At 36.3% G+C, this 24,759-nt stretch overlaps 1 protein-coding gene across 1 annotated transcript; it reads left to right on the top strand.

Annotated features, from left to right (window-relative positions):
• Nucleotides 1–883: 883 nt before the first annotated feature.
• Nucleotides 884–19,646, top strand: LOC118740193 (gamma-aminobutyric acid receptor alpha-like). The gene is made up of 4 exons (XM_036471689.1): nucleotides 884–1,373; nucleotides 9,126–9,193; nucleotides 10,538–10,758; nucleotides 19,556–19,646. Exons 1-4 carry the CDS (start codon nucleotides 884–886, stop codon nucleotides 19,644–19,646), a joined length of 870 nt encoding a protein of 289 aa, XP_036327582.1.
• Nucleotides 19,647–24,759: the final 5,113 nt, after the last annotated feature.

Raw genomic sequence — 24,759 nt, 5'->3', positions numbered from 1 at the left:
TTGACACCCAACAAACTAATAAAAAAAAAAATTATGAAACATTTTTTACATGTACATTAGGTGCACCCTATTTTTCAACTTTGGCCAACAAAACAAAAATCGGATGATGCAAAATCTCAAGATCGGACAATGCAAAGACGTGAAATGCTTCCAAATAACTTCCAAACCTGACAAGATATGAAAATGTTGTATATTCAAAATCAGCGTGCAAAAATGCATTGCGTGATATGAAACAATTAAGCTTTTTTACCAAATTATAGGTTCTTTTTCTTATTTTAAGTAAAATTTAATGGATTAGCGTATGTAACTTTTTGGCTCTGTTATCCGATTTTGAAAATATTTGACGTTTTTATAACCAAACGAACCCATCTAGGGGGAGTCTTGCTTTGTAGCTTACAAAAAAATCTTCTCCATACAAATAAGGCTCAGACTAATTTATGTAAATACATACATACATATGTATGAACATGAAATGAATTTGCGATTAGAACTTTTATTGTGTTTGTCTTTCGTGTATTAAAAGTTCGCTAACCTCTTCTATAAAAATAAATCGTGACTTTTCCGTGCTTTGCAGATCAGAACTACAAAGCAAAAACTAAATCAACTAAGTCATAAGCAAATTATTAAAATAAACTGTAGAAAATAAAACCAACAAATTAGCACAGTATTGTGCGCTAATCGCGCTGGGAGCGCCTTCACAGCGCTTAGTAACAAGAGCCGCGCTTACAGTTCTCAACCGTCAGCCCTGCTAAGACATTTAACAAATAAAACTATCCCACTCCACCCGACAAAAACGGCCAAAATGTAACAAAGGCAAAAAAAACAATAAAAAAACTCAACACAATAGCATCGTTGAGGTGACAACAACAACCACAGAGGCATCATGCATTCCGCTGCTGCAATCCACCACCACCACCACAAACCTTCAGCGGCGCCTTCAGCAACCCCTGCTAGTGGCCGCCACCGCACAATTGGCCTTTTAAGCAGCTTCATGCGTCGCTTATTAAAACTTTTGATTAGCTGCATTCTCATGCCGGCCATACAACATCACATTCACATTAATTGGTCTCCAATGTCAACATCTCCAACGTCCAGCATGGTGGTGCATGCATCTGCCATCTCCGTTTCTGTCTCGATGTCCACAACGAATGCAACCAATGTCGCCGGAGTGTCTGTGCGCAGCGCTGAGCATGACGTCGGTGTTATGTCTGCTGCAGCGGCTTTGTCCGGCTTGGGTTCACGTGCGCCCGCTTCCTGGTCGGTAGCTGCTTCTCACATGCGTTTGACGCAACGCAACAATCATGCAAACATTTCCGAGTTGCTGGACAATTTATTACGTGGCTATGATAATAGCATACGACCGGGATTTGGCGGTAAGTGGAAGCTTTTTTGAAAAAAATACGATTATTTATATGAAATGCTTCAAGTTAATTAATTTATTTTATCTGTTGCTTATTTTTTAATCATGCAGAAATTATCAAAAACGTACTACACCTCGAGTCATAGTTATCGGCGCCCCACATAATGACAAGTTTAAGGAGATTATTTTTTGTTATTTAATATTAGATATTTTTTTATAAAAACATAGTTTATTTTTTAACAAAATATATATAAATCCAGTTTTCTAACTTCGTAAAATATTTAAACAATATTCAAAACAAAAATTCATTTTAACTAGATCGCTTAGAAAGGTTTTATGTATGCAGTAGTGTAGCCCATCAATTTTAAAATCACTAAGTGCAAGTGTTGATTTTTGGAAACTTTTTTTGTTGAAGGTGTTGCTCATTTTCTTCCATACGAAAAATACGTCGAACATACTTTGTATGGAAGAAAATGCAAAATCTTGCTAAGTTTGCAACTGAATTTATGCGTTTTTTTAAGGGTAAACTATGGCCCGTGTTTATAAATATTCAAAATAAAGTCGACTCTAAAGTTGGAGGTACATTTTTTATCAGATATCCCATTGAATACAACAACAATATTGTCGCCGCCAGCGAATGAAGAGGAAAAAGTTCTTTAAAATTTATTTCGTTGTCAGATGCTTTGGTAAGGTATGAAGGGTATGAAGCTACATTTAATTAGGACTCAAAAGATCTTCGAAGGCGCAGTGTCTTTTGTATTGATACAACCAATTTCTTAACTAAATAACTGTCTAACTGACTACAATTTTTGAAGTGAAACTTCTTTAGCGGCGGTTAGTTGGTTGGGAGTAAATGGGCAAATTCAACGAAAATTGCACACGGAAATGGTGAAACAGAAATGGTTGGGACGGGAACAAGTGCTTCTTGCATCTATGTTATTAATTTAATAAAAACTTGCTAATAAAGGCTTAAAGAATAACACTTAAGACCAATACATAAATGAAAGTAAAGGTGAGTACGTACATAGATAAAGAGAAGGATAAAGGCAAAGGTAAAAATAAAAATAAAAACAAAAACAAAGATGCGTAAAAATAAAGGCAAAAATGAAGACCAACGTAAATTTAAACACTTTACTTATATAAGGGCAAAGGTGAAGGGGAATATGTAGATGAAGAATATGATAAAAATAAAAATAAAAACAAAGATAAATATAAAGAAAAAGATGAGGATGAGGATACCGATAAAAGTATAGATGAAGATAGAGGAAAAAAGATTAAAATAAAGGTAGTTTTAGAGAAAAGGATATAGATAGAGGCACAGAGACTCAATCTGGGAACTCTTTCGGGATTTGAGAGATTTTCGGGATTCTCGGGACTTATCGATATAGTAATCGATATTTTTATCGGTTTTGTTATCGATATTGTTACCGATTTTGTTATCGATTATTCATCGATTTTGTTATCAATTTTGTTATCGATTATTTATCGATTATTTATCGATTATTTATCGATTTGTTATCGATGTTTTTATCGATTTTTAGTCGATTTTTGTTATCGATTATTTATCGAATTTATTGGCGATTTTTTAATCGCTTTAGTAACTAATTTTTGTACTAATATTATTATCGATTATGCTATCGAAATTTTTATCGAATTTGTCATCGATTTTGTTATCGATTATTTATCAATTTTGTTATCGACTTTGTTATAGATGTTGTCATGAATTATTTATCAATTTTGTTATCGATTATTTATAGATTTTTTTTTTCGATATATTTATCGATTTTCTAATCTATTATTTATCGGTTTTGTAGCGATATTTTAATCGATTTTGATTTTGCTACCAATATTATTATCGATTTTGTTATCGAAATTTTTATCGCATTTTTATCGGTTTTGTTATCGATATTTTGGATGTTACTATCGATTGCGTTAGCGATAGAGTATAAAGATAAAAATAAAGATAAAGGTATACAGAATAACATAAATGTATGTAATTAGAACGAACAGGGGTAGAGGTAGAGATCTAGATAGAAAAAAGACAAAAAATAGAACCTTAAGCAAAAGCAGATGTACATATGTGTGTATATTGGTTGTGAGACAAAATAGATATGTAACGTAAGTTTCACTTCTCCAGTGTGGCCCAGGCGCACTTACTTTTTTTTACAGGCTTTTCAAATGATTGAGTGCTGATGTTCTGCATAGCTTATTGTCATACATAACTACTCATCGGAAAGTCTAGGCAGCCAACTGCTTAGCCGAGTTCACCTAATCAAATAAAAATTGAGTCATTAAATTCCAATAACACATTCAAAGGCTCAAAGGAATTTGCATCACCTAATGGCCACTTTAACTGCGCTGCATCCATTGATTAACAAACGAAAATAGCCTAAGCGTACTTAAATATGGAAAATGTTTTTTTCTAATATTAAGTTAAATTCTATAAATACATAAACCAGAAACGATTATTATTAGAAAAGGGAGCAAAAACATTTAGCTTTGAGTTAATCAAATAAAGTGCTGCTACGCATTTCTATTTCCATACAGCATCATACTTTGAATACTTTTAAAAAGTTTCTGAATTATGAAAGGAAATGTATGTAAATAGCAAGGGCAACTTAATAAAAAATGAGCCAAGCATTTGATTAAACAAATCATTGGTGGCAAATAGTTGGGGTAACCACCATCATGTCCTTTGACACTCAAGTAATTGGCGTGTAATTTGTCAAGAGCAAAACGCTTCAGCAGAATTGAAGAATTTTTAAAGCAATGCATACTCAAATATTCGCTATGTGCTATTGCACTGGAGACCATAGACGTAAAACAGCAACATGGATGGGGGCATTCATGACCGTGTGTATGGAGAAAATAAGCTGCTAAATGCCTAGGATTTTAACAAATGACAAACGAAGACTTTTCGGATACCATTCATCTGGCGCCTTCACTTGACCCAGTTGTGCTGAAATTTTTAGCGCATCCACTTTTTTGATGTATGTATGTATGTCAGAGATGGGCAGAATTGTATTTACTATGTATCGAGTATGATAGTGTTAACTTATTGTCACAGTACTAAATACTAGATACAAAAGTATTTAGTTAGTTTCACCTAATGAAACACCAAGTACAAAAGTGCTTAAGTAGAGACTTTGGATTTACTCACTACAGCGTGCAAAAAATATTTAGTATATAACGGCTTCACTAAATTTTGATACAAAAGGACTTAGTACTTATGATTTGATTAAATGCTAAATACACTACTAATATAAAAAAAGAATTTCGTCACTTCAGGACTATTTGAGGTCTTTTGCGACTACTTCGCGATTTACGGAACTATTTTAGGATTTTCGGGATCTACAGTACTATTTCGGAATTTTCTAGAGTCTTTTCGAGACTACTTCGGGATTCACGGACCTACATATATCGGGATTTTCGGTTTTTTTTTTGGATTCTCGATATTATTTAAGATTTTCGTGACTTATTCGGGTTTTTTAGAATTACTTGGATTCTCGAGGCTATTACGGGATTTTCGATACTTTTTCGGGTTTTTTAGGATACTATTTTGGAACTATTTCGGAATTTTCTAGACTTCTTCGACATTTTTAGGATTTTTTCCGGATTTTTCGGACTAAATTAGAATTCTTGGCCTTGGCCTTTAAGACTATTTCGGGGTTTTTATAAAAAAAAAAATGCTGACCTGAGTTGAGGAGAGTTAATTTTTGTTGAGATAAGTTGAGTTGAGTTGAGTTTAGTTGAGGTGATTTAAGTTAAAGTGAGTTAAGGGAAGGTTAGTGGAATGGTGGTGAATTGAGGTGAGAGTGATGTGTGTTAAGGCGAGTTGAGGTGAGGTGAGGAAAGTTGAAGTGATGTGTGTTTAGGCGAGTTGATGAGTTGAGGAGAGTAAAGAAAAGTTGTAATTGCTTTAGCTTTTCCTAGGGGCGTTCCATACCATACTGGTACTTTAAAAACGAAAGTACTTAAATATGCCCACCACTGTTGTATGTAACATACTCATGCATAAATTTCGGAAAAAATCTGAAAAGCTAGCTAGCAAAAGGATGCACTGGCGACAATTCCGAAAATTGACATTTATGAAACTGTCAGCTAAGGCAATCGTTCCATCAAATAGTAATGGCGAATAGCAGCGATGTCCTTCAAATGATGAAGGCGAAATGCAAATTAGCTAGAGGCGAGAGACTCGCCGAAGCTTCGTATGCAGTCGAGATAAGCTAAACGCAGCAACTGTGCTTAACGGACGTTGATAAGGCTTGTGTCTAAGCGAATATGACCGCTGACACGCAGAATGCAAAGGAAGAAAGTAGAACGAGTAATATGTATTTAGGGCGAGTGACAGCAGCCCGCGTATTGTAGCCTACACTTTCTGATTAGCATCTGCTGTGCTGTTAGAGGAAATCCGAGCAGCTGAATTGCGTGCGGAAAGTGTTGAGGCACGGAAATTGTTTGCCGTTGAAAACGCTTGGAAAGCAATAAACAACAAAGGGCATAGGAAATTGACAATTTGCATACATATATTTTCTTTGCGATTACAACATTTTGCTGCTAGCAAATTTTCAATTAAGAAAAAAAAACCCTCTTTCAAAAACAGCAAATCGCGTTATTCACAGGTGAATTTGAAAAGCTGTTACCTGTCTCAAATACTTACTGTGCCAAATAAGCTTGTTTGCAAATTCTCTTTGACTTTGTTTTTTGCTCGCTGTCGCTTTACGTTCTATATTTTACTGGTATTTTGCACAACAGCCATACAAATGCTGCAAATGCATTTAAGAGATCTTCAACACTTTTATGTTTACACTAACTATTTTTGTGCACTTTGCATGTGGGAATGTGCTTACACATACATACATATGCTTGATTAAGCATTTCCGTTTCCTTTTTTGCTCTCGCATTAGCGTTGTAAATCGCCTTTGTGGCGAAATTCGTCACACAGCATCACTGCTTTGAGGTATAAATCAGTGTTGCCACAAGAATTTTGTATTTGTTACTAAAATCGCCAGAATGAGTTACCAAAGTCGCGCATGAGTTGCTCAGGTTTTCCAGACTCCGCGAATGCGTACGCAAGAGTAGGAGTAGGAGTAGGACAACTGCAACAGCATATGCCCCAACACCTACGCATACCCTCTGGCCAACACTAAAAGCTCAGTTAGTCTAGACTTAATTTACCTAAGTTAACTTAATATTTTGGCTAACCTGTTATACGAGAAGCGGTTACTCAAAACATAACTTACCGTAAGAAACTTAAGAACCTGTAGCTTTTAGATACATTTAGATACAACCATTTGGAAATAAGAGCTGTGAGAGCATCAGGCGTGCCAGATTTTCATTTTGTATTTCTTTAAAATAAGTGAACGCTAAAATATTTTTTGCATGATTTTTTTTTTGATGTGGCATTATAAGCGCAAACTGTCAAATAGCTGAGAAAAAAAATTTCGAAAACAAAAATGTTCGCTTCTGACTTAAGTTAAGTTAAGTCTAGACCAACTGAGGTTTAACCTTTGGCAAATGATTCTCAAAGGCCGAAAGGCTAATTCAAAGATCTTAGCCGCAGTGTCTCAAAAAGTTTGAGGTCTTCTTGACGGAGGTAATGGAAGACGAATTGATTATGTTATATCGGAGTTATTTAACTTTATCTAAAGCAGTTAAACAGGCATTAAAATTATACAGAGAGAACTCACACTCACAGAAGGAATTTACGATGTGCAAATATATTATTTTCAAGTAGATGTATAAAGTCTTCATATAAGACCTCCAAATCTTAATTCTGGAAGGCAATCGCCAACAATGAGTCACTTTACCTACCCTCTCTCTTTAGATATAACTCTTGCCGTAAAAAGTCTATATGGGAGTTCGCTGTTTTGTGTATTCATTGTATCTTGTGTAAGTGTAACTGAATGAGCTTGTGATTTGTTATTGCTAGTGATACAATTAGGGGATTCACAAGACGTGTTAACCGTCGTAAAATCTTAAGGTTAACATCTTTTTTAATTAAAATGGTTTTAGGGGATTTCTAACTAAACCGAAATTCTTTTAAACTGATAAAGAATATATAATTAGCCAACCCCCCCAACCATTTTAACCGCTATTTTACATAAACAAGTGTTAAGCTTAAGATTTTACGACGGTTAACACGTCTTGTGAATCCCCTAAATAAATACACTTGCAATAACAATCACACAAATTAAGATCATTTTAATTATTCCTGATTGGTCTCAGACCAAATTGGGATTGTGGCCGACCCTTCCCTGGCTGGTCTGTCGCCATATCATTACCCTCAAATTCCCTCGTGACCGTAGACCCATAGTAGATGGATGCTGTTGTGGATTACAAGGACGTTAAGTCTACCTGTGCACTCGAAGCCTAGTGATTATGTTCCTTCGAAAGTCAAAAAATGCTTTGAGTGCCGCCTGGCTGTCCCTGAGGATCACTATTCTCTCATCGTTGTATTTCCTGTTCAGATTTATCTCCGCGCACAGACTGATGGCTTAGATTTCTGCCTGAAATATCATCGAGTACTTTAACTTTGGCACAGATATCCTTGGGGCCATAGGGTACTCAGCTGGAGATGTCTTTCCAAAATGGACGTGGACCATGTTCGTTTCCTACACACTTCTATATTGAACCTCTTTTCAAATAATATTGTTCGTGGAATCTCATCTCTGAGTAGTAGTAGAATTTGTGTCCTTTCCTGTGCACAACTCTTCTCTAGCAAAATTAAGTAGAGTTGGTTTAGCTGGCAGCTCTATGGTTACATGTAGGGGCTGCAGCACTTGAATTACCTCCAGCGCAGGTGCGCTTCGCAAACACATGCCAGACTTTGAAGCTTTGTCAGCGACTGTTTCACAGGGTCTAGCGTAGTTGTTGAGACCGAAGCTACCGTCATACATCGAAGGATTCTCGGGCTGCATGCCCAGGATTATTAGTGCTTTTGTGGCTCTGGATATGGCTGTGTCTACTATTTGTTCCATAGAAGTTTGTATTTAAGATCAGCCGCGGATAGTTCACTTCGCTGGTAACACTCACTGCAACCTCATCCTAGGATATATTTCTCATGCCGGGAAGGACCTTTCTCTTGGTGAAAGGAATGATTGACATTTTGGTTTTTGTTCGGTTGACTTTGAGCCCTTCATCCGGTGGCCTGATAGCTGCCTAGTAAGCAGCGTAATTAGTTACCAAAGGCAGGAAAACGCTGCAGTGCTGTGGCAGCCTAAAACAAAGATTTAGTGGGAGATGTTTTTAGTGTATCACGTCTCATATATTTTTGAGCCATCCGTGAATATGAGGATAGAGCTATCTCGTAGCCCGAGACCAAATAGTTTTCCCCAAAAAGTTCCTAGTTAGAAGGCAAAATGCTAAGATTGACCTAATAATGTTAGGGGAGTTGGCTAGCATATTAGTATGAGCGAATCAAGAGCCTTCTCATTTTAAAAGTGCTTTTAGTCTTATAGATAACAGCGTGCCTGAAATTTTCAAAAAACAAAAGCTCCAAGGGGAGAAAGTTTAGTAAGGCTTTATAGGGCATTAGTAGCAGTAGAGCTTCGCGCTCCTGTTACTGGTATGCAGGCCGTCACTTGAATCTTACTGAATTTAAAATTAGAGAGCGACTTATCCTGTGATGCCATTCCACTTAACTAACACTTTGAATATTTCTTTTTTGAATGTACTTTTTGGAAACTATGCAAATGAAATGCCATATTTATAAATTCACTTTTTCATACAAATTTGAAGTGAATACTTATTTAACTCTTTCCAGGTCCACCTGCTACAGTTGAAGTTGATATAATGGTACGCAGTATGGGCCCCATTTCCGAAGTGGATATGGTAAGTTAATGCAAAACGATTTCATACTCCTACTTCTCAAACTAAATCAAAATGTTTCCCACAAAAAATATATATATATATGTACCTACCTACATACATATTTAAATGGCAGCAAGAACATCAATCATAAACAGGTCGACATTTGCATGTAAAGGCAATTTAATTTTTCAATTAATAACGCTAATTAGTTCTGTACTATGAAGGAAGGAGCGCTGCCCACCTTCAGCATTTTCACACTTCAACAGCTTCTTCGCCAAACCAACAAATTGCGTGTAAACATTTCTTATTAATTATTTTACAAGTGTTTATTTGTGTTGAAAAGCCTAACAAATTTATTTACTCTTACCAGTTACACAAATCAAAACCAATTAAAGTCAGCAAAAAGAAATACGAATGGATGGTAGGCAAAAACGCTTAGACGATAAGAGTCACGCGCAGACTGACTTCAATTTATTATTTGTTGATTTAGCAACTACTTACACTCTCACACCACGAATTCGTACACATTTGCACACCTACAAACATACATTTGTAACTATACACATACATCCGTACATAGTATGTTCCCTGCAGCAATAAGGCGGCCAATTTTCAGTTAAGGACTAGTACTTCACTGGCTAAAATTTGACTGGTCAGAATTGGACATTTGCTTGCATCGAAAATGTCAGCCTTCGACCAGTCCCCAAGGAACCGGCCTAGAGATAGACGAAAAGTACAGTTTGGCAGTGACAGGGTGGTGTTGTCTTGCAATTCAATAAAAAAAAAATTTAAACAACACCACCCTGTAAATGTCCCAATCGCTTGGTCTGGCCTTGATGCAAAGTGAACATTTGAACACACATTTACATGCGTGGCTGTAGCTCAGTGCGCAGAGATGCTTGCCACTATTTGATAGTCTTTCAGGAGGGTCCGGGTTCAGAAGCAATATGGTTATAAAATTATAAAATTTATTTTTTTTGTGTTTCCGAATTATGAAAAAGCATCTGCGAAGTGCAGAACGCAATCTTACTCCAACGAAAAAAGTCTCCAAAATTTGACTAGTCCAGGACTAACTTACGGTCAGTGTTGATTGGACCGGTCCTTTTCCAATGACACGCCAATGCTAAAAATGGCAGTTGAAACCATTGGCAGGGGAATTATGAGGGACTAGTGCTGGTAACAATAGGGAATATCTGAGGGCTAACCTAGGGTGAGTCTGAATTGTTGCAGGGTTATTAAATCAACGCGACGCCTTTTCATTTGATTGCTTAACACCTCGGTTAAGTTCTCTGTGGTAATTTAGCTTTGCCTGAAAGTAAGCATTTTTCTTCTTTTTTTTTTTTGTATTCATTCATCTTTTCGCAGACATATTCCATGGATTGCTATTTCCGTCAATCGTGGGTGGATAAACGTTTAGCCTTCAAGGGCGCACAAGATACATTGGCTTTGAGTGTTTCGATGTTGGCGCGCATTTGGAAACCCGACACTTACTTCTATAATGGCAAACAAAGTTATCTACATACCATTACGACACCAAATAAATTTGTGCGCATCTATCAGAATGGCAGGGTGTTATATTCGAGCAGGTGAGAGATATTATAATTATTACCACATTTATGTTTTTAAGCATTATTTGGAAATTATAAATTACATAGTTAGAATTGTAAATGGATAATGATTTGCATTAAAATTTGCTGTTAAATATCAAAACTAAGAGCATTTGGGTAAGGCTTTTAATTGTCCTTTCATTCAGCTATAAGTCACATCCATCGACTTCTATTTTTGAAAATAATCCGTTTATGGTTGGTTGATTGTCAGAAGCATCGCCTGAGTACTTACTCAGAACCCACTTAGCGCTGAGAGCACCATTTTGATACGCTTTCTCTGAGATCCCTGATTGTATCTGCTTTCATGATTCGTCAGCTTGGTCACACCGCTTGTATCTATTTATGTTAGAAATGGAGCGTTTAGAGATCTCCCTAGTATATCATGCCTTATGCGTGACAATGCTGGGCAGTGTTCGCATTTTTGATACAATTGTACTTTTTTTAATACAATTTCGTTTAAAATATAGTTTCCTACTACGCAGTACTTTTTAATACAATTTTGTATATATATATATATATAAACAAAATTTTTATAAACAAATAATTAAAATTAAATAATTATAAGATAAGTAGCCAATCTTGTCAATATGTGCGTGTCGTAAAGTTTTGATAAGCACTTGAAATACTATTAAAATGCCAAGTTTTAATACTGAGTTCAAAGACAAAGTCTCTATTATCCATTCATAATAACTTAAAAAAATTTGGTTATTAATAAGTGTACCTTAAAGTATGTGCATACACATTTATGTTAAATGTGTAAAATATGTACATAAACTTTCCCATGAATACCATCAACTCATTGGTCTTGAAGGAAATCTATGTATACATGTACTAAGAAAATATATGAACAATTTCATTTCCCAACACTGACGCTGGGCACTCACAAATATAATGTTCGACCGTTGCAGCCACGACACCGTTGGTTGTACGGAAGATCAATTTTGGTTGCATGTTCACCAATGGGCCAATGTCCCGTTATCGTAGCTGTTAATCTGACTTTATCTTTTCTCGGCTTCTTTAAAAGTTCCTCTATCCTTGGGTTAACATGATTCGGCCTATATTCCTAGCAGGTTGGAATGTTGTGCCATACGTGCAAATTGCAAATGCAGTTCCCATTTCATGAGTCCGAGTAGACGGTTTATTGTCTCTACCCCGGATTCAGCTAAGAGATGTTCCGGCCTTAAATATCAAAATTTTTATTTTTAGAATATTCTGCCTTATCCTGAGTTTCGCCCGAAAAAAAAATTCACTCGAAAGTTTGTCATCCGCCCATAGTCAATACTTGGAAACCAAAAGTGAAAAGTGAACCGGTTCGGGGAAAATGAAACTCATGATAAGGAGGATTGTAAAAACGTTATTTCGATTTTTATTTTTCCGATAAAAAATAATCGTTAAATCTGGAATTCCATATTTTCGAACAAATGCAATCGTTATTTTGTGATTTTGAATTTTGGGGTCCAATATAATTATTTATTTTATAATCATGATGATTTCTAAAATCACACTGCGGTTTTTCAGTCTTATTTTGGTTTAAAAAGTCTAAAATAACAATAAGAAGTAATCCAGCTTAACAAAATATTTTGGCATTTGGGAAAGCCAGTTTCAAACCAATAATTTGCTTTAGCAGACATCTTTGTAGCCAACACCTTTTCTGTAGTGTTCGCCCATTCACCCGCAACAGTTGTCACTTTCGGACCCGCCTTATTAGCTGCGGTTGTAACAGGCGCTTGCCTATCTATCGCGCACGACCAAAACTGGTTTATGCACTTCACTGTCGACACCACGTGCGGTCAGAGCTTCGGAGATTAACTCCTGCTTGGTTGATGGTTTTGCATCGCTTGGTACTTTCACTTCGACCGATTTTAAATCAGGCGGACTACCACCGGCACCTACGTCTTCTAAGCTGGCAAGACGTTTATCACCAGCAGGTAAGATGACGCGATATTCCTCCTCGCTGGTTTAGGATGAAGTGGTGTTCAACTTGGGCACTGAGAGCGCTTGTACGCAAGGCTGAAAAAAAAGTGTATAAGGAATGTGGTTTCTTTATCCTCGAGAATCCATGAATGAGTAGTACTCACCAGCGGCGAAAATCACTAAGGTATTCATGTTGCTCAACTTATGTTGCTTTGCCTTAGTTATATCTTCTGTCCTGACTTTGAACCTTTTTATACACAACTTCGAACCTCACAACCTGAACCTCTGCCTGGTTCGAATCGATTGACTCGATAAAAATAAAATTAATTTGAATGGTATGGCAGTTTATAATGAGCATTCGTTTGACTAGTTAATAAAGTCTATAGTCACAAGCCCATTTTCCAATGCTTCTTCATGGATACATATTCAGCACCTAATAAAGTGACTCAAATCGGCGGCTGCATAATTTTCCTGTTAACAAATTCCCGTTCGTACCACTAAGTTCTGTTTCCAGAAAGTATGTCAAGTTCCCAAGTAACACAAGCATTTGGACGTCTGGATCAATTTCATTAACAATGAATGCGCCGGCGCGACGTTGCCATATTCCGTTTCAAAAAAAAAAGTTCACTAACGAGTTCGAAAAGAAGATGCAACACATTAACCAAATTAAGTAGGTCGATGGGAAGATATGACGCAAACACTGCCAATGATAATGAGAAGCTTTTAGTAAATAAAAAAATCAATAGCTGTGACTCTCCGTTATTCGTGTGAACATGTACATATGTGACTGAAGAAAAAAAGGTGTGTGCTCGAATTTCGAGTGATGCGTGTAAGAAAACTGCAATGCAATGAAGAGGTCGAAAGGAAGAAGTGAAATTATTTGCACCAGTCACGCTTTATTAAGTTAAGTTACAATTAAAAGGTGGGGCAAATGCGCTAGTGAGTATGTAATAGTCTCACCAAGAGATTCGAAACGAGTAAACTTTCATCAAAGTTTGTATATAAAAAGATTCAAAGTGAGAACAGAAGACATAACTAAACCACACTTTAACCGAGAAACATGAAGACTCTAGTGATTTTCGCCGCTGGTAAGTACTACCCAAGGATTCTTAATTATACCAAATTAACAAATACTCCTTGTAGCTATCCTCAGTGCACATGCGCTTGCCGTGCCCAAGCTTAATTCCACTTCATCCGAATCCAGCGAGGAGGAACATCGCGTCATCTTACCTGCTGGTGATAAACGTCCTGTCAGCTTAAAAGGCGTTGGTGCCGCTGCTAGTACACCTGTTTTAAAATCTGTCGAGGTTAAAGTGACAAGCAATGCAAAGCCATCAACCAAGCAGCAGTTTACCTCCGAAGCTCTGAAAGCACCGGGTATAGGCAGTGAAGCCCAAAAACGAGCGTTAGTGGCGCGTAATAGACGTCAATTGTCTGGTACAACCGCAGCAGGGAAAACGTCACCGGAAATTACAACGGTAGCCAGCGAAAGCGCAACTAGTACAGTGAAGGCGGTGTCGGCAGTTGGGGGCGTGACAAAGGCACCTGCTTTGGTCGCAGCTGCTGTTGGCACTAAGTCAAATTAGTGGCTTGAAACATAGGATTTCAGAAGGATAAAAGCACGTATTTAGTATTGTATTTTCTATGAAATGTGTGCTTATTTTTTGGTTACTACACATTAAAACGAAAGTGTTTTACTCAATCTGTAATACTTTAGATTTTTGGTTTTGTATTTAATTGAAATAAAAGTTCCAAAATTATCCTGAAAAATATGATTTTTTCCTTGCAAAAACTTGGTTACCTTTTGCTTGTAAAAGGCTAGGGCTTCAATAATATTCTGTCCTGGTTAGTGTGAACACGCGCACTCCATGATTCCGTATAGAAGCGAGTATTCGAAGAGAAAATATGCTGCTTCATCAAATAATCAGGTATGTGCGATCTTTCTTATTATCCTGGTAAGTCGGAACGGATAACATTGGCAACTCATTTTATCTGTGTACGCAGTGGGTTCCTAACTGCCCGGCCAGAAATTCTCTAGGCAAAGACCTGATCCCATCTAGAGCCCGGCTCGATTTCCGTAACTGAGATTTTTTCGACATTGCCAAACAGCTTCTGGCATGGAAATCCCTTCTACAAATAATCTATTCCGGCGCTTAATAGATTTTCTTTGCGATTTTCTCACCCAATAGAATCTGGACAACAAAATTTAATCAGAGATAATCGCTTCTGGCACTGAACAGATTCTCTCAATAACGGTTATCTCTCGTAGGGCCGGGACGGCACTACCACGCAATATCTTGACTTGGGTAGGTAGATAGATTTTTTTCGAGTACGTTTACTTTACACCTTATAAGGGTAACCTTGACGGGCTCAGGATAGGTCGTCCTGAAACAAATGTATCTTCTTAGAGCCTGGACTGGCTCTAGAATAATAGTTTGAGATAACCACTTTTGGTGTTGGGAAGATTTTCTTAACTGATATACTTTTTAGCAGTGCCTGGACTGCCTGTATCCTACAAAATCCCGTTGCTGGCAAGGTTTTTCTGACAATGGTTTTCTTGTCCGAGGCTCAACTTTCTATACCAGAGGTTAGGCTGGATGTAGAATACAAGAACTGATCAGAGCTTTGCATTGATGCATCAATGTTTTTGAAAACTGACTGCAGAAAAGAGAAGTGGCCAAAAAATTTAAACGGCTCTAAAAATTCCCGTTAAAAACATAGTTTGCTCAATTACAGTAATTTATTTGAAGTTTTTACAATTTTTCCTGTAACATACATATTTTGCTGTGAAATAATATCTGAAAAATCCCAAGCAAATCGATATATGCCCTTCGATGTATCAAATCAAAGAAATATATCGATGTATTTTTGCCACTGACATCCCTACTAGCGCCTCGAAAGTTTTCCTTGTCGGACGCTAGACGGAAGAAAGCAAATCGGACCACCGCCAGTGCTATTAGCGGTTCAAGCATAGTTCGGTTGTGGTCCGGAAATGGCTTTCCCTCTGCGTAGGCGAAACCCTCGAAACCCCTTGTTTTCAATATGGCGGTGTTTCCGCAACCCCCTGCGAGTCGAAAATTAAGTTTTACATTCACTGCGAACTGACCAACATGCCAATTTGACTATACTAATATAAGGGTGCGCACATAAATAAACATTCCCCAAAGTGCTTTACTACAACTGATTCATCTAAGTGCAGTTTTCCTCCTTTGCAACACGGCCTATCAGGTAGTAAACTTTTTAACCGAGCTGGCTCAACTCGGATAAATAGCTAAGTGTGTGTTGTTGTTTCGCAAGTATTTCGGTATCCTGCCTAGTATTCTCTTTGTCACTAGGAGCAGTTAGAAGTTAATTTAAGATACTTTCGAAACTTTTATTTCAAATAAAATAATCAGTATTAAAAATTAAAAAAAAATTTATCACTTTCATCATAGAAATAATAATAAAAAATAAACAATCAATAAGTTTAAAAAAGTCCCACGCCATTCCTTTGAAATCCTATGTTTCAAGTCACTTATTTGCCTTACTGGCGACTGTTTAGCCTTGCGACCACAGCACGCGCCTTTCCAAGCCTTCCAGTCGCTGGCATCACCTTTTCTGTAGTACTCGCGCGTTCACCCGCTACAGTTGTAACATTCGTATTCTTTTTATTGACTGCGCTCGCAACAGCCGCCTGACGTCTATCACGCGCGACCAAAACTTGTTTCTGCGCTTCACTGTCAATACCACGTGCGGTCAGAGCTTCGGAGATTAACTGATGCGTAGTTGATGGTTTTGCATCGCCTGGTACTTTCACTTCGACCGATTTTAAATCAGGTGGACTACCACCGGCTCCAACGTCTTCTAACCTGACAGGACGTTTATCACCAGCAGATAAAATTACGCGATATTCCTCCTCGCTGGATTCGGATGATGTGGTGTTCAACTTGGGTACTGAGAGCGCTTGTACGCATAGGAGGGCTGAAAGAAAAGTTTATAAGGAATGTGGTTTCCTTATTCCCGAGAATCGTTGAATGAGTAGTACTCACCAGCGGCGAAAATCACTAAGGTATTCATGTTGCTTAAGTTTGACTTAGTTATGTCTCCTACACCGAAAATGAACCTTTTTATATGTGCACTTTGACTGAAACTCTGGTTGGTTGGGATTGATTGGCTCGATAAAAATAATATTTATTTGTATTTTGTGGCAATTAATAATGAGCTTGCGTATGACTAATATAGTCACAAGCCCATTTTCCAATACTTTTCCATACATTTACAGCCGCTTACAAAGTGACTCAAAGCGGCACCCGGCGGCTGCATAATTTTCCTGTTAACGAATTCCCAACTCCCGTTCGTGCACTAAGTTCCGTCTCCTAAAAGTATGTATGTTAAGTACTCATGTAACGCAAACGTCTGGATGTCTGGACCAATTTCAGTAACAAGCCGAATGCGCCGGCGCGACATTTCCATATTCATGAACTCGTTTGAAAAAAGGTGAACAACGAGTTAAAAAAAGAAGATGCAACACATTAACCAAATTAAGTAGGTCGATGGGAAGATATGACGCAAACGCAGCCAGTGATAATGAGACGCTTTGGAGTAAATAAAAAATCAATAGCTGTGACTCTCAGTTATTTTTGTGAATACGTATGTATGTATGTGGTATGTGATTGAAGAAAAAAAGGCGTGAGCTCGAATTTTGGACTGGTGCGTGTAAGAAAACTGCTATGCAATTAAGAGGCCGAAAGGAAGAAGTAAAAGTGTTTTCGCCAGTCACGCTTTCTTAAGTTAAGATACAATTAAAATGTGGCGCCAATGCACAGTGGTTCAAAATTGGCATTTTGTGTTCACAATTCACTGGAGCATTTATTTTTTACTCAATTTGATTAATCTTATTACAATTAATTCAATTTGGTTAATTATTACATTGGATTTTAAGGTTATCTGATTAGGCAATATCTCCGAGAAGACTCGTATAAGGTTGCCACCTATTCGAAATTAGTTACAAATTAATTAAAACATCATAACATGGGTATCAAATGGAAGGTATTTTAAAGATTCCTAATTCAAAAATACTTATAATAAGGTTGCCACCTATTTTGAATCGTATATTTATTTAATTTTTGTTTAGAAAAAAAAGGTAAAATATTACTATTCAGGGACGTGAACCGGTTTCGAACCGAACCGGTTTTGAACCGGAAAAGCGCTTTTTTTCTATGAACTAACTGAACCATTAACCGAACCGAAATTTTCCACAAATGTTTGATCCGAACCGAAAACCGAACCACTTTTCATAAAGGTTTAAAGGTTCGTTTCAACCAATTTTCAATAGATAAATTTAATCCATTTTTTTTCTTTTTGTGAAATATGGTTATACATACCATGTGGTAATACCAAATGTGATGCCAACCGTTCTCATTTGACAAACACGTGACACTTATTCTTGCGCGTTGTTGCACTTAACACTTGATACTTAAACTTGCGCGTTATTTTTATTTTTATTTTTTTTCCGAACCGTTGAACCGAACCGAAACACCGGTTCAAAGACCAAAAAACCGCTTTGACGAACCAATCCAAAAGTGCAAAACGGTTCAAACCGCTGAACCGAACCGACCAAATATTTCATTCGGTTTACGTCCCTGTTACTATTTATGGGTACCAAGAGAAGGTTCTTAAACAATGGTTTCCCTATACACAAAATGTTATGTCATAGGATAATAGTGTAAGGTTGCCACTTATTTTCGATTCTGCACAATTTATCTAAAATATCACAACTTTGGTCAGAAAATATTTTCCATCAGAGTTGCCAAACTTCCTTGTAATATAAATTTTTATTTTTTTATTCTCAATCAACATTTTTTTATGTATACATACATAGTACACATACGCTCAATATATGTACCATTCATTCCAGCGTATTTCGGAATAGGGTTGCCACCTAAATTTTAGAGTAAGGAATTTACTTAATAGATATGGAAATCCAATTTTTTTTTTGTTTATTTCCAAAATTTTTTTTTGAAGCTATCCAAATCTTGAAAACTTTAAAAAGTATATGCACTCCGGGCAAAGCTCGGTCAACCTGCTAGTTTTTTTTTAAAGTTAGCTAATAAAATTTACAAGAGACCAATTGATCCCAATTTTGAATTTTTGTTTGTTTGTATTAAATTTTTTAGTGCAATTTTGAAGAAAATCGATTCTCCTGTTCCAGTTAATAAATGTTACATAATGAAAACTAATTGACAACAATTCTAGGGTTCCCTCAAAATGAAAAAAAATTGAAATGTTATAAAAAAAATTTTCACAAAAATTAAAAACAAAAAAAAACTGAGTTTCTAGAAAAATGTTGGGCATGCAGTTTTATAGATCATTATAATTTAGTGTAATAAAGTGCAATCTGCAAGTGGCTAAGATATCGCCACTTATCAGACGAAACTAAAACACCAAACTGCCCATTCCCAAAGGAATTTCCGCTATCTTCTTCTGCCTCTTGTTGTTTGTTGCTATTTTGGGTACTAGAAAGTGTGGTTCACTTTCTGTTTCAGCTGTTTGCAAGTTAGCCGTCTAACTTTCACGGCTCTCCATTTCCGTATGGCCTTAATTTAAAAATCGAAAATCCGCAGATTCTTGAGTAACTTGCGGTAAGTTAAGTTTTTCAGTTTCACAGTTTCTCATATAACAGTTTATACAAAACATTAGGTTAAGTTACTTAAATTAAGTCTATGTTATGAAATCACGATTGAGAGAATACATAGGTTTCGGCGCTCTAGACACATTAAACATTAAAAACATTCAATGTGCCTTGGTTGAAATTTTCTCCCTATCTCCGTTTGCCAAATTGGTTTCTTTAATGTTTATTTATTTATTTTCCATTCAATTTCAGATTAACAATCAAAGCTGGCTGTCCAATGAATTTAGAAGACTTTCCTATGGATATACAAAAGTGTCCACTAAAGTTTGGCTCATGTAAGTGAAATGAAAACTGCCAAAAACTTGTAAACAACTTATGAAAGTTCAACATCAAACCAACGTTAAATATAAAGTAAATGCAATTGAGACTTCGTACGTGCACTTTATATGTACATACGTACATATGTATGTACTAAATATGTACATCCACTCTTATGAGCACACAAACAAGTAAACAAAATAATTTCTTTCATAATTTCCTTAAACTTATGCAAGTGAGATTTTTGAGTTACGGAATGCTAAGGGACATACACACGTATTATATGTACACTAGGGTGGTAAAAAAAAAAAATTTTTTTTATGTTAACTCTCACCCTCTAGGATTTTTCTTAATGGGAAAATTAATACTAGATTTTTTTTTGTTAAAAAAATATATGTATTTAGAACTGCTTCAAAACCCATGAAGTTTTCCATGTATTTTATATGGGGGAAAAACACATTTTCTTAGAAATGGTATAGAATTCCTGAAGATCAATATATTTTCGATCAGAAAACTCGGTCTCTTATCAGGAGAACTACAATAATAATACCCAAATGTTTATTTTATTTTATTACTTATGGGTCCTTTTTTGGGGTTTTTCGTTAATATTAAATTTTTTTAAATTAAAAATTGGGTATTGTTATTGGAAGTCTCCTAAAGATAAACAGAGTTTTCCGATCGAAAAATATTGATTTTAAAGAATTCTATACCTTTTCCATAAAAAAGTGTTTCTTCCCCTCATACAGCACGTGGACAACTTCATGGTCTTTGAGGCAGTTCTATACATCATTTAAAAAAAACACATCCTGGGGGTGAGAGCTTTACATTTTAAACTTTTTCCCCCCGCTTGTATTTTTGGACCACCCTAATATGCACTTGTGCATAAGCATGTAAATATGTGTGTATAATTGTGTAGCTATTTTTATTACCTATTGACCTTGATGACTCAAAGTCGCAAAAAAGCTTATATGAGCGGAGGACACAACAAATAGGCGCTTGTAGTCGGCGGTCCCCTTGTATTAATGCGATCTAACTACTTATAAATGCAATTCAACGAAATACTTATGAATTGCATACATACATATATTTAAATTTACCAGGAATGCACAGCGTATTACTGTATACTCAAAAGCAAGCTTGCAAACACCCTGAATGCTTATCGCTTTGCGCCACTTTACTGCCAGCTTTCTTATTTTTTTATTTGCGTACTTTACTAGCCTGCTGCGATTTGTGATATTAAAATGATTTAAATAGCTCTTATGCTGCCCACTCGTCCTTATAAATGTCCTTATACTTATTCACATGTAAATACATGTACATATACATATGTATGTATACGTTGTTAGCAGCAACGCAAAATACGCCACAAAAAGACAAATGGGTAGACCAAAAAAGAGGCTAGTAAAAGCGCAGCACGCAACTATGGAAACAAGTTAAGCTGTTGTTAGCCGTTTGTAGTTCATTTATTCGCTGCTTATTCGTTTATAGCGGCAAAAGCAATGAATGTACTCGTATGCTTACAATGTATGTACACACGCGCCCTAGCATACAGACGGCTACATACAGTTCATGTATTGTATAAGAAATTGTTTGTTGCACCCCAAGTACATAATCATTATTGTTTGTTGCATGCGCCATAGGCGGTAGAGGGGTCGGTGTAGCTGCGCTCCGGTGCATTGGCTTAGTTTTCGCATAGCAGCTTTTCTAATGAATATGTCTGCCCGCCTATTCGACATTCAAACGCATTCAAGGCTTTAATTGATTGCATGCTGTGGCAGGAATTTAAGATGATTTGAAGGAAATTTGAGATTTTATGCTAGAGAGAGTCGAAACATTGTCATTAAGAATGTTGTCATTTAATGCCTAGTGGAAATTCACTATTACCCATACATATTCGACTCTACCTATTTTTTCAGAGATATATACATATGTACATGACGAACGAGCTCAGATCAAAGAAAATATTTAATGTTTCTAAAAAGCACTTTGTATAGCATAAAAATTCTTTGTTTGATCAGCAGCTAACTTCATATAGGCATTTTAAAACCAAATATCTTTGTAGTACTTTTTTATATTCAGTCACAGAAAAATTCAGCATCTACAACATTTTTAACGTCTTTCAAGCTAATTGCATCCATTAAACATGATTTATATTCGCATAAAATCGATTTTTTTTTTTGCATTTTGCATTTCAATTTACACTTTTGATTTTCGAGACGTACCACCAGTCGTATACGTAACATCATAAAAAATCAATTTACACATTACACATCAAATAGACGTGCGTACGACTGACTACAAAGTATGCGTACATACTATATATGTATGTACAAATGTATTGTAATGTATGCATATCCGCATAGTAAACCTCAATGTGACACAATTTGAAAGCCGCAGAAACAAATATAGTACATACATATGTATGTATTTAAATGTGCACATACACATGTATGTACTTCGATGCAATGTAAATATACTATCTAGCTATATCTGCGTAACAGATGTAAACATGGAATATTTAAAAGAGGATTTTAGTACAGATGGTCTAGTACAGTTATGTGGAGTTATGGCCAAAAATAGGCTTTGCACATATATTTGTACCGTCTTACTAACAAAGACCATTGGAGTAGTACCCAGGTATATATATAAGTACACAAGCTGCATCAGTTTGGGACCTGCTCCAATCCTCTAACCGGTGTTACCTAAAATACTGAACATATTTTACCACTGACTCGTTTGTTATCCGGTCCAATAGTCCAAAATGCCAGACTACTAAAGATAAATAACCCCAAGTGTTTCTATAGTAGTTCGGAACATAGACAAAAAATGTAGTACGTTTTACCACCTTGTCTTCATCACGACATCTCCTGCAGAGAAAATTACTTGATATGCGCCATCATATGAGCATTGGTGTAGTACCAATTCAGAAGCACTTTCACATTCTTCCTATTTTACCTCGACCATACTGACATTAAAATTTTAATCCATAAGTTAATATTTTAGTCCATAGATTAGTATTGGCATTAATCAATGCAGAGGTGCTTCGCATAGATCTTAGCTTGGAAGGAGATACAGATGTTTTGTCGAGAATTTTTGACTGATCCATAGGTCCTTCTAGAAAAAAGAGAGCCAAGTCCTTGCTATGAATGGTAATACTACGATCTAGCATTTGTAGATACGTGTACGATTTTTATTTATTAGACTATTTTCTCAACTTCGAATTTACTTACACTTAGCAGAAAATTAGATTATCATAAATTTTGGATTTTGGGCGTGGCGCCGCCCACTTATGACCAAAAATGTGTATCTCGCTAACGGATTTATCAATTTCTACCAAACTCGGTGCACTTAATAACCGTAGTACGAAAAAAAAATTCGTTGAAAATCATTCAAATCGGACTAAAATTACACCCACCTCACGTATAACGCTAAATTTGAGATATAGAAAACCTCAGATATTTCCATGACTGAGGGCGCTCATTTACTCCAAATTAACTTAATTACTTACAACAATCTCTTAAGAAATAGGACTGTTATAGACTTTTAGTTAGTTTAGCGAAAATTAAAACGACGATATTTGATACCTGCGCCAAGTATATAAAATTCGGTTTCGCCCGAACTTATGCTTCTTTACTTGCTTACTTTTAGTAGCTCCGGAGAGGTGACTTTTTAGAGATTCAAGAGATCATTTGATAGATATTCCGCTATCTCAACATTCGAATAAAGTAAACCAGAGCTGTCATTTTGTATAGTCCCATAATATTAAGTACAGGTTCCTTTGGTGCTGAAGGCGGGTTTTTTAGAGCATCCGATGACGATTAAATGGTTCCAAATTGGTTAGATCTGGCAATGCTATTATCACTCGTACACAGTTTAGTATGTCATTTCATCGTGAATAGACTTACGCCAAACAACACTTGCAAGTTGTGCAAATGTATTTCGAAAACCGTGGTTCAGTTCGGGAATGTCCATTTACGATCGACATAATCACGATTTTTGTATCACGTATACTCTTAATGAGCCCAACCCAGCGTTGGCAGAATTGGCCTACGACCTTATAAAATGCAGTTGTGTAGCAATTAGAGATGGGCACGGCACTAAATATTTTATTTTATCCCGATCCCACTCAAACCGAAATTCAGTTTTTAAGTACCGTAAGTATGTAACGCCATTACTAAGTTTCAATTCAAAGTTCTGCGACTCTTAAAAAATGTATCAGGAAATCTTGTAAAACTATGATTCGAAAGATCAATAAAAAAAAACCGCATGAATTTCTTACTTTGCAGATAACCTAAGCGGTCACCCTAGTACCCTTAAACTTTTAATAATTTTCCACTATGAACTATCTTCTAAGCTATTCCAAGTGTGTGCAAAACCTGCATATACTTATGTACTTATGTATAATAGTGGTTTCACAGCTTTGCTTTGCTGGGGTGCCGTGGCGCATACGTAACCTCAATACAAAATAATTAAGTTGTTGTCAAGTGGTGTTTGATTCATTTGCAACATACGCTGTTTATTGTTTTGCGCTTACTTCTGACATTTGATTTTTCTTGCCATATTTTTTGCTGACTTCTGAAAAAGCAAAATGAAAAAAGCAGGGCGACTGTCTACTTCCTGTCTTTGCGAGCAAAAGATACTAGGGGCGAGTGCACATAAATTTTAATGAATTCCATATTTTGAAATTCAAATTTGTGCAAAGTGCATGCGGAATTCGGGTAGAAGACAATATTCTTACACATATGCGAATATTGTAGCTTGTGAAATGAAAAAAAATTATACTTGTAACACCCATTTGAACTACATACATACATACATAAATGCATGCAAAAAATTGTGTTGCTGATTTCAAACTTATATACAATCTAAGCAGTTCAAAACCTATCTGCTGACTCTCATTAACTCGTCAACTGCCAAACAACAACGGAAATTAGTACGGTAAAGGAAAAGGAAACAATGTTGTAATGGCATTTGGCTGTTTATTGAAATCAACGAATGTGAAGGAGTGAAAGAAATTAAAGGAAAATGGTGAAACAAATGTTTAAATGAACTATAAAAAGCAGAAATAATCAGATGAGGTGCAAATTAGTGTGAAGACGCAAAAAAATCTCATCAATCAATCGCAAGGGGGAAGCCGA

Source organism: Rhagoletis pomonella, unplaced genomic scaffold (genome assembly GCF_013731165.1).
Source record: "Rhagoletis pomonella isolate Grant_MI unplaced genomic scaffold, Rhpom_1.0 Rhpom_scaffold_00005, whole genome shotgun sequence".
NCBI classification, from domain to species: Eukaryota; Metazoa; Arthropoda; class Insecta; order Diptera; family Tephritidae; genus Rhagoletis; species Rhagoletis pomonella.
Note: the sequence above shows the minus strand (reverse complement) of the source record. Positions and strands in the feature narration are given on the sequence as shown.

Coding starts and splice junctions, on each gene's coding strand:
- LOC118740193 (XM_036471689.1), top strand. CDS start 884: ATGCATTCCGCTGCTGCAATCCACCACCACCACCACAAACCTTCAGCG. Junction 1,374..9,125: donor CATACGACCGGGATTTGGCG/GTAAGTGGAAGC, acceptor AACTCTTTCCAG/GTCCACCTGCTACAGTTGAA. Junction 10,759..19,555: donor AGGGTGTTATATTCGAGCAG/GTGAGAGATATT, acceptor ATTCAATTTCAG/ATTAACAATCAAAGCTGGCT.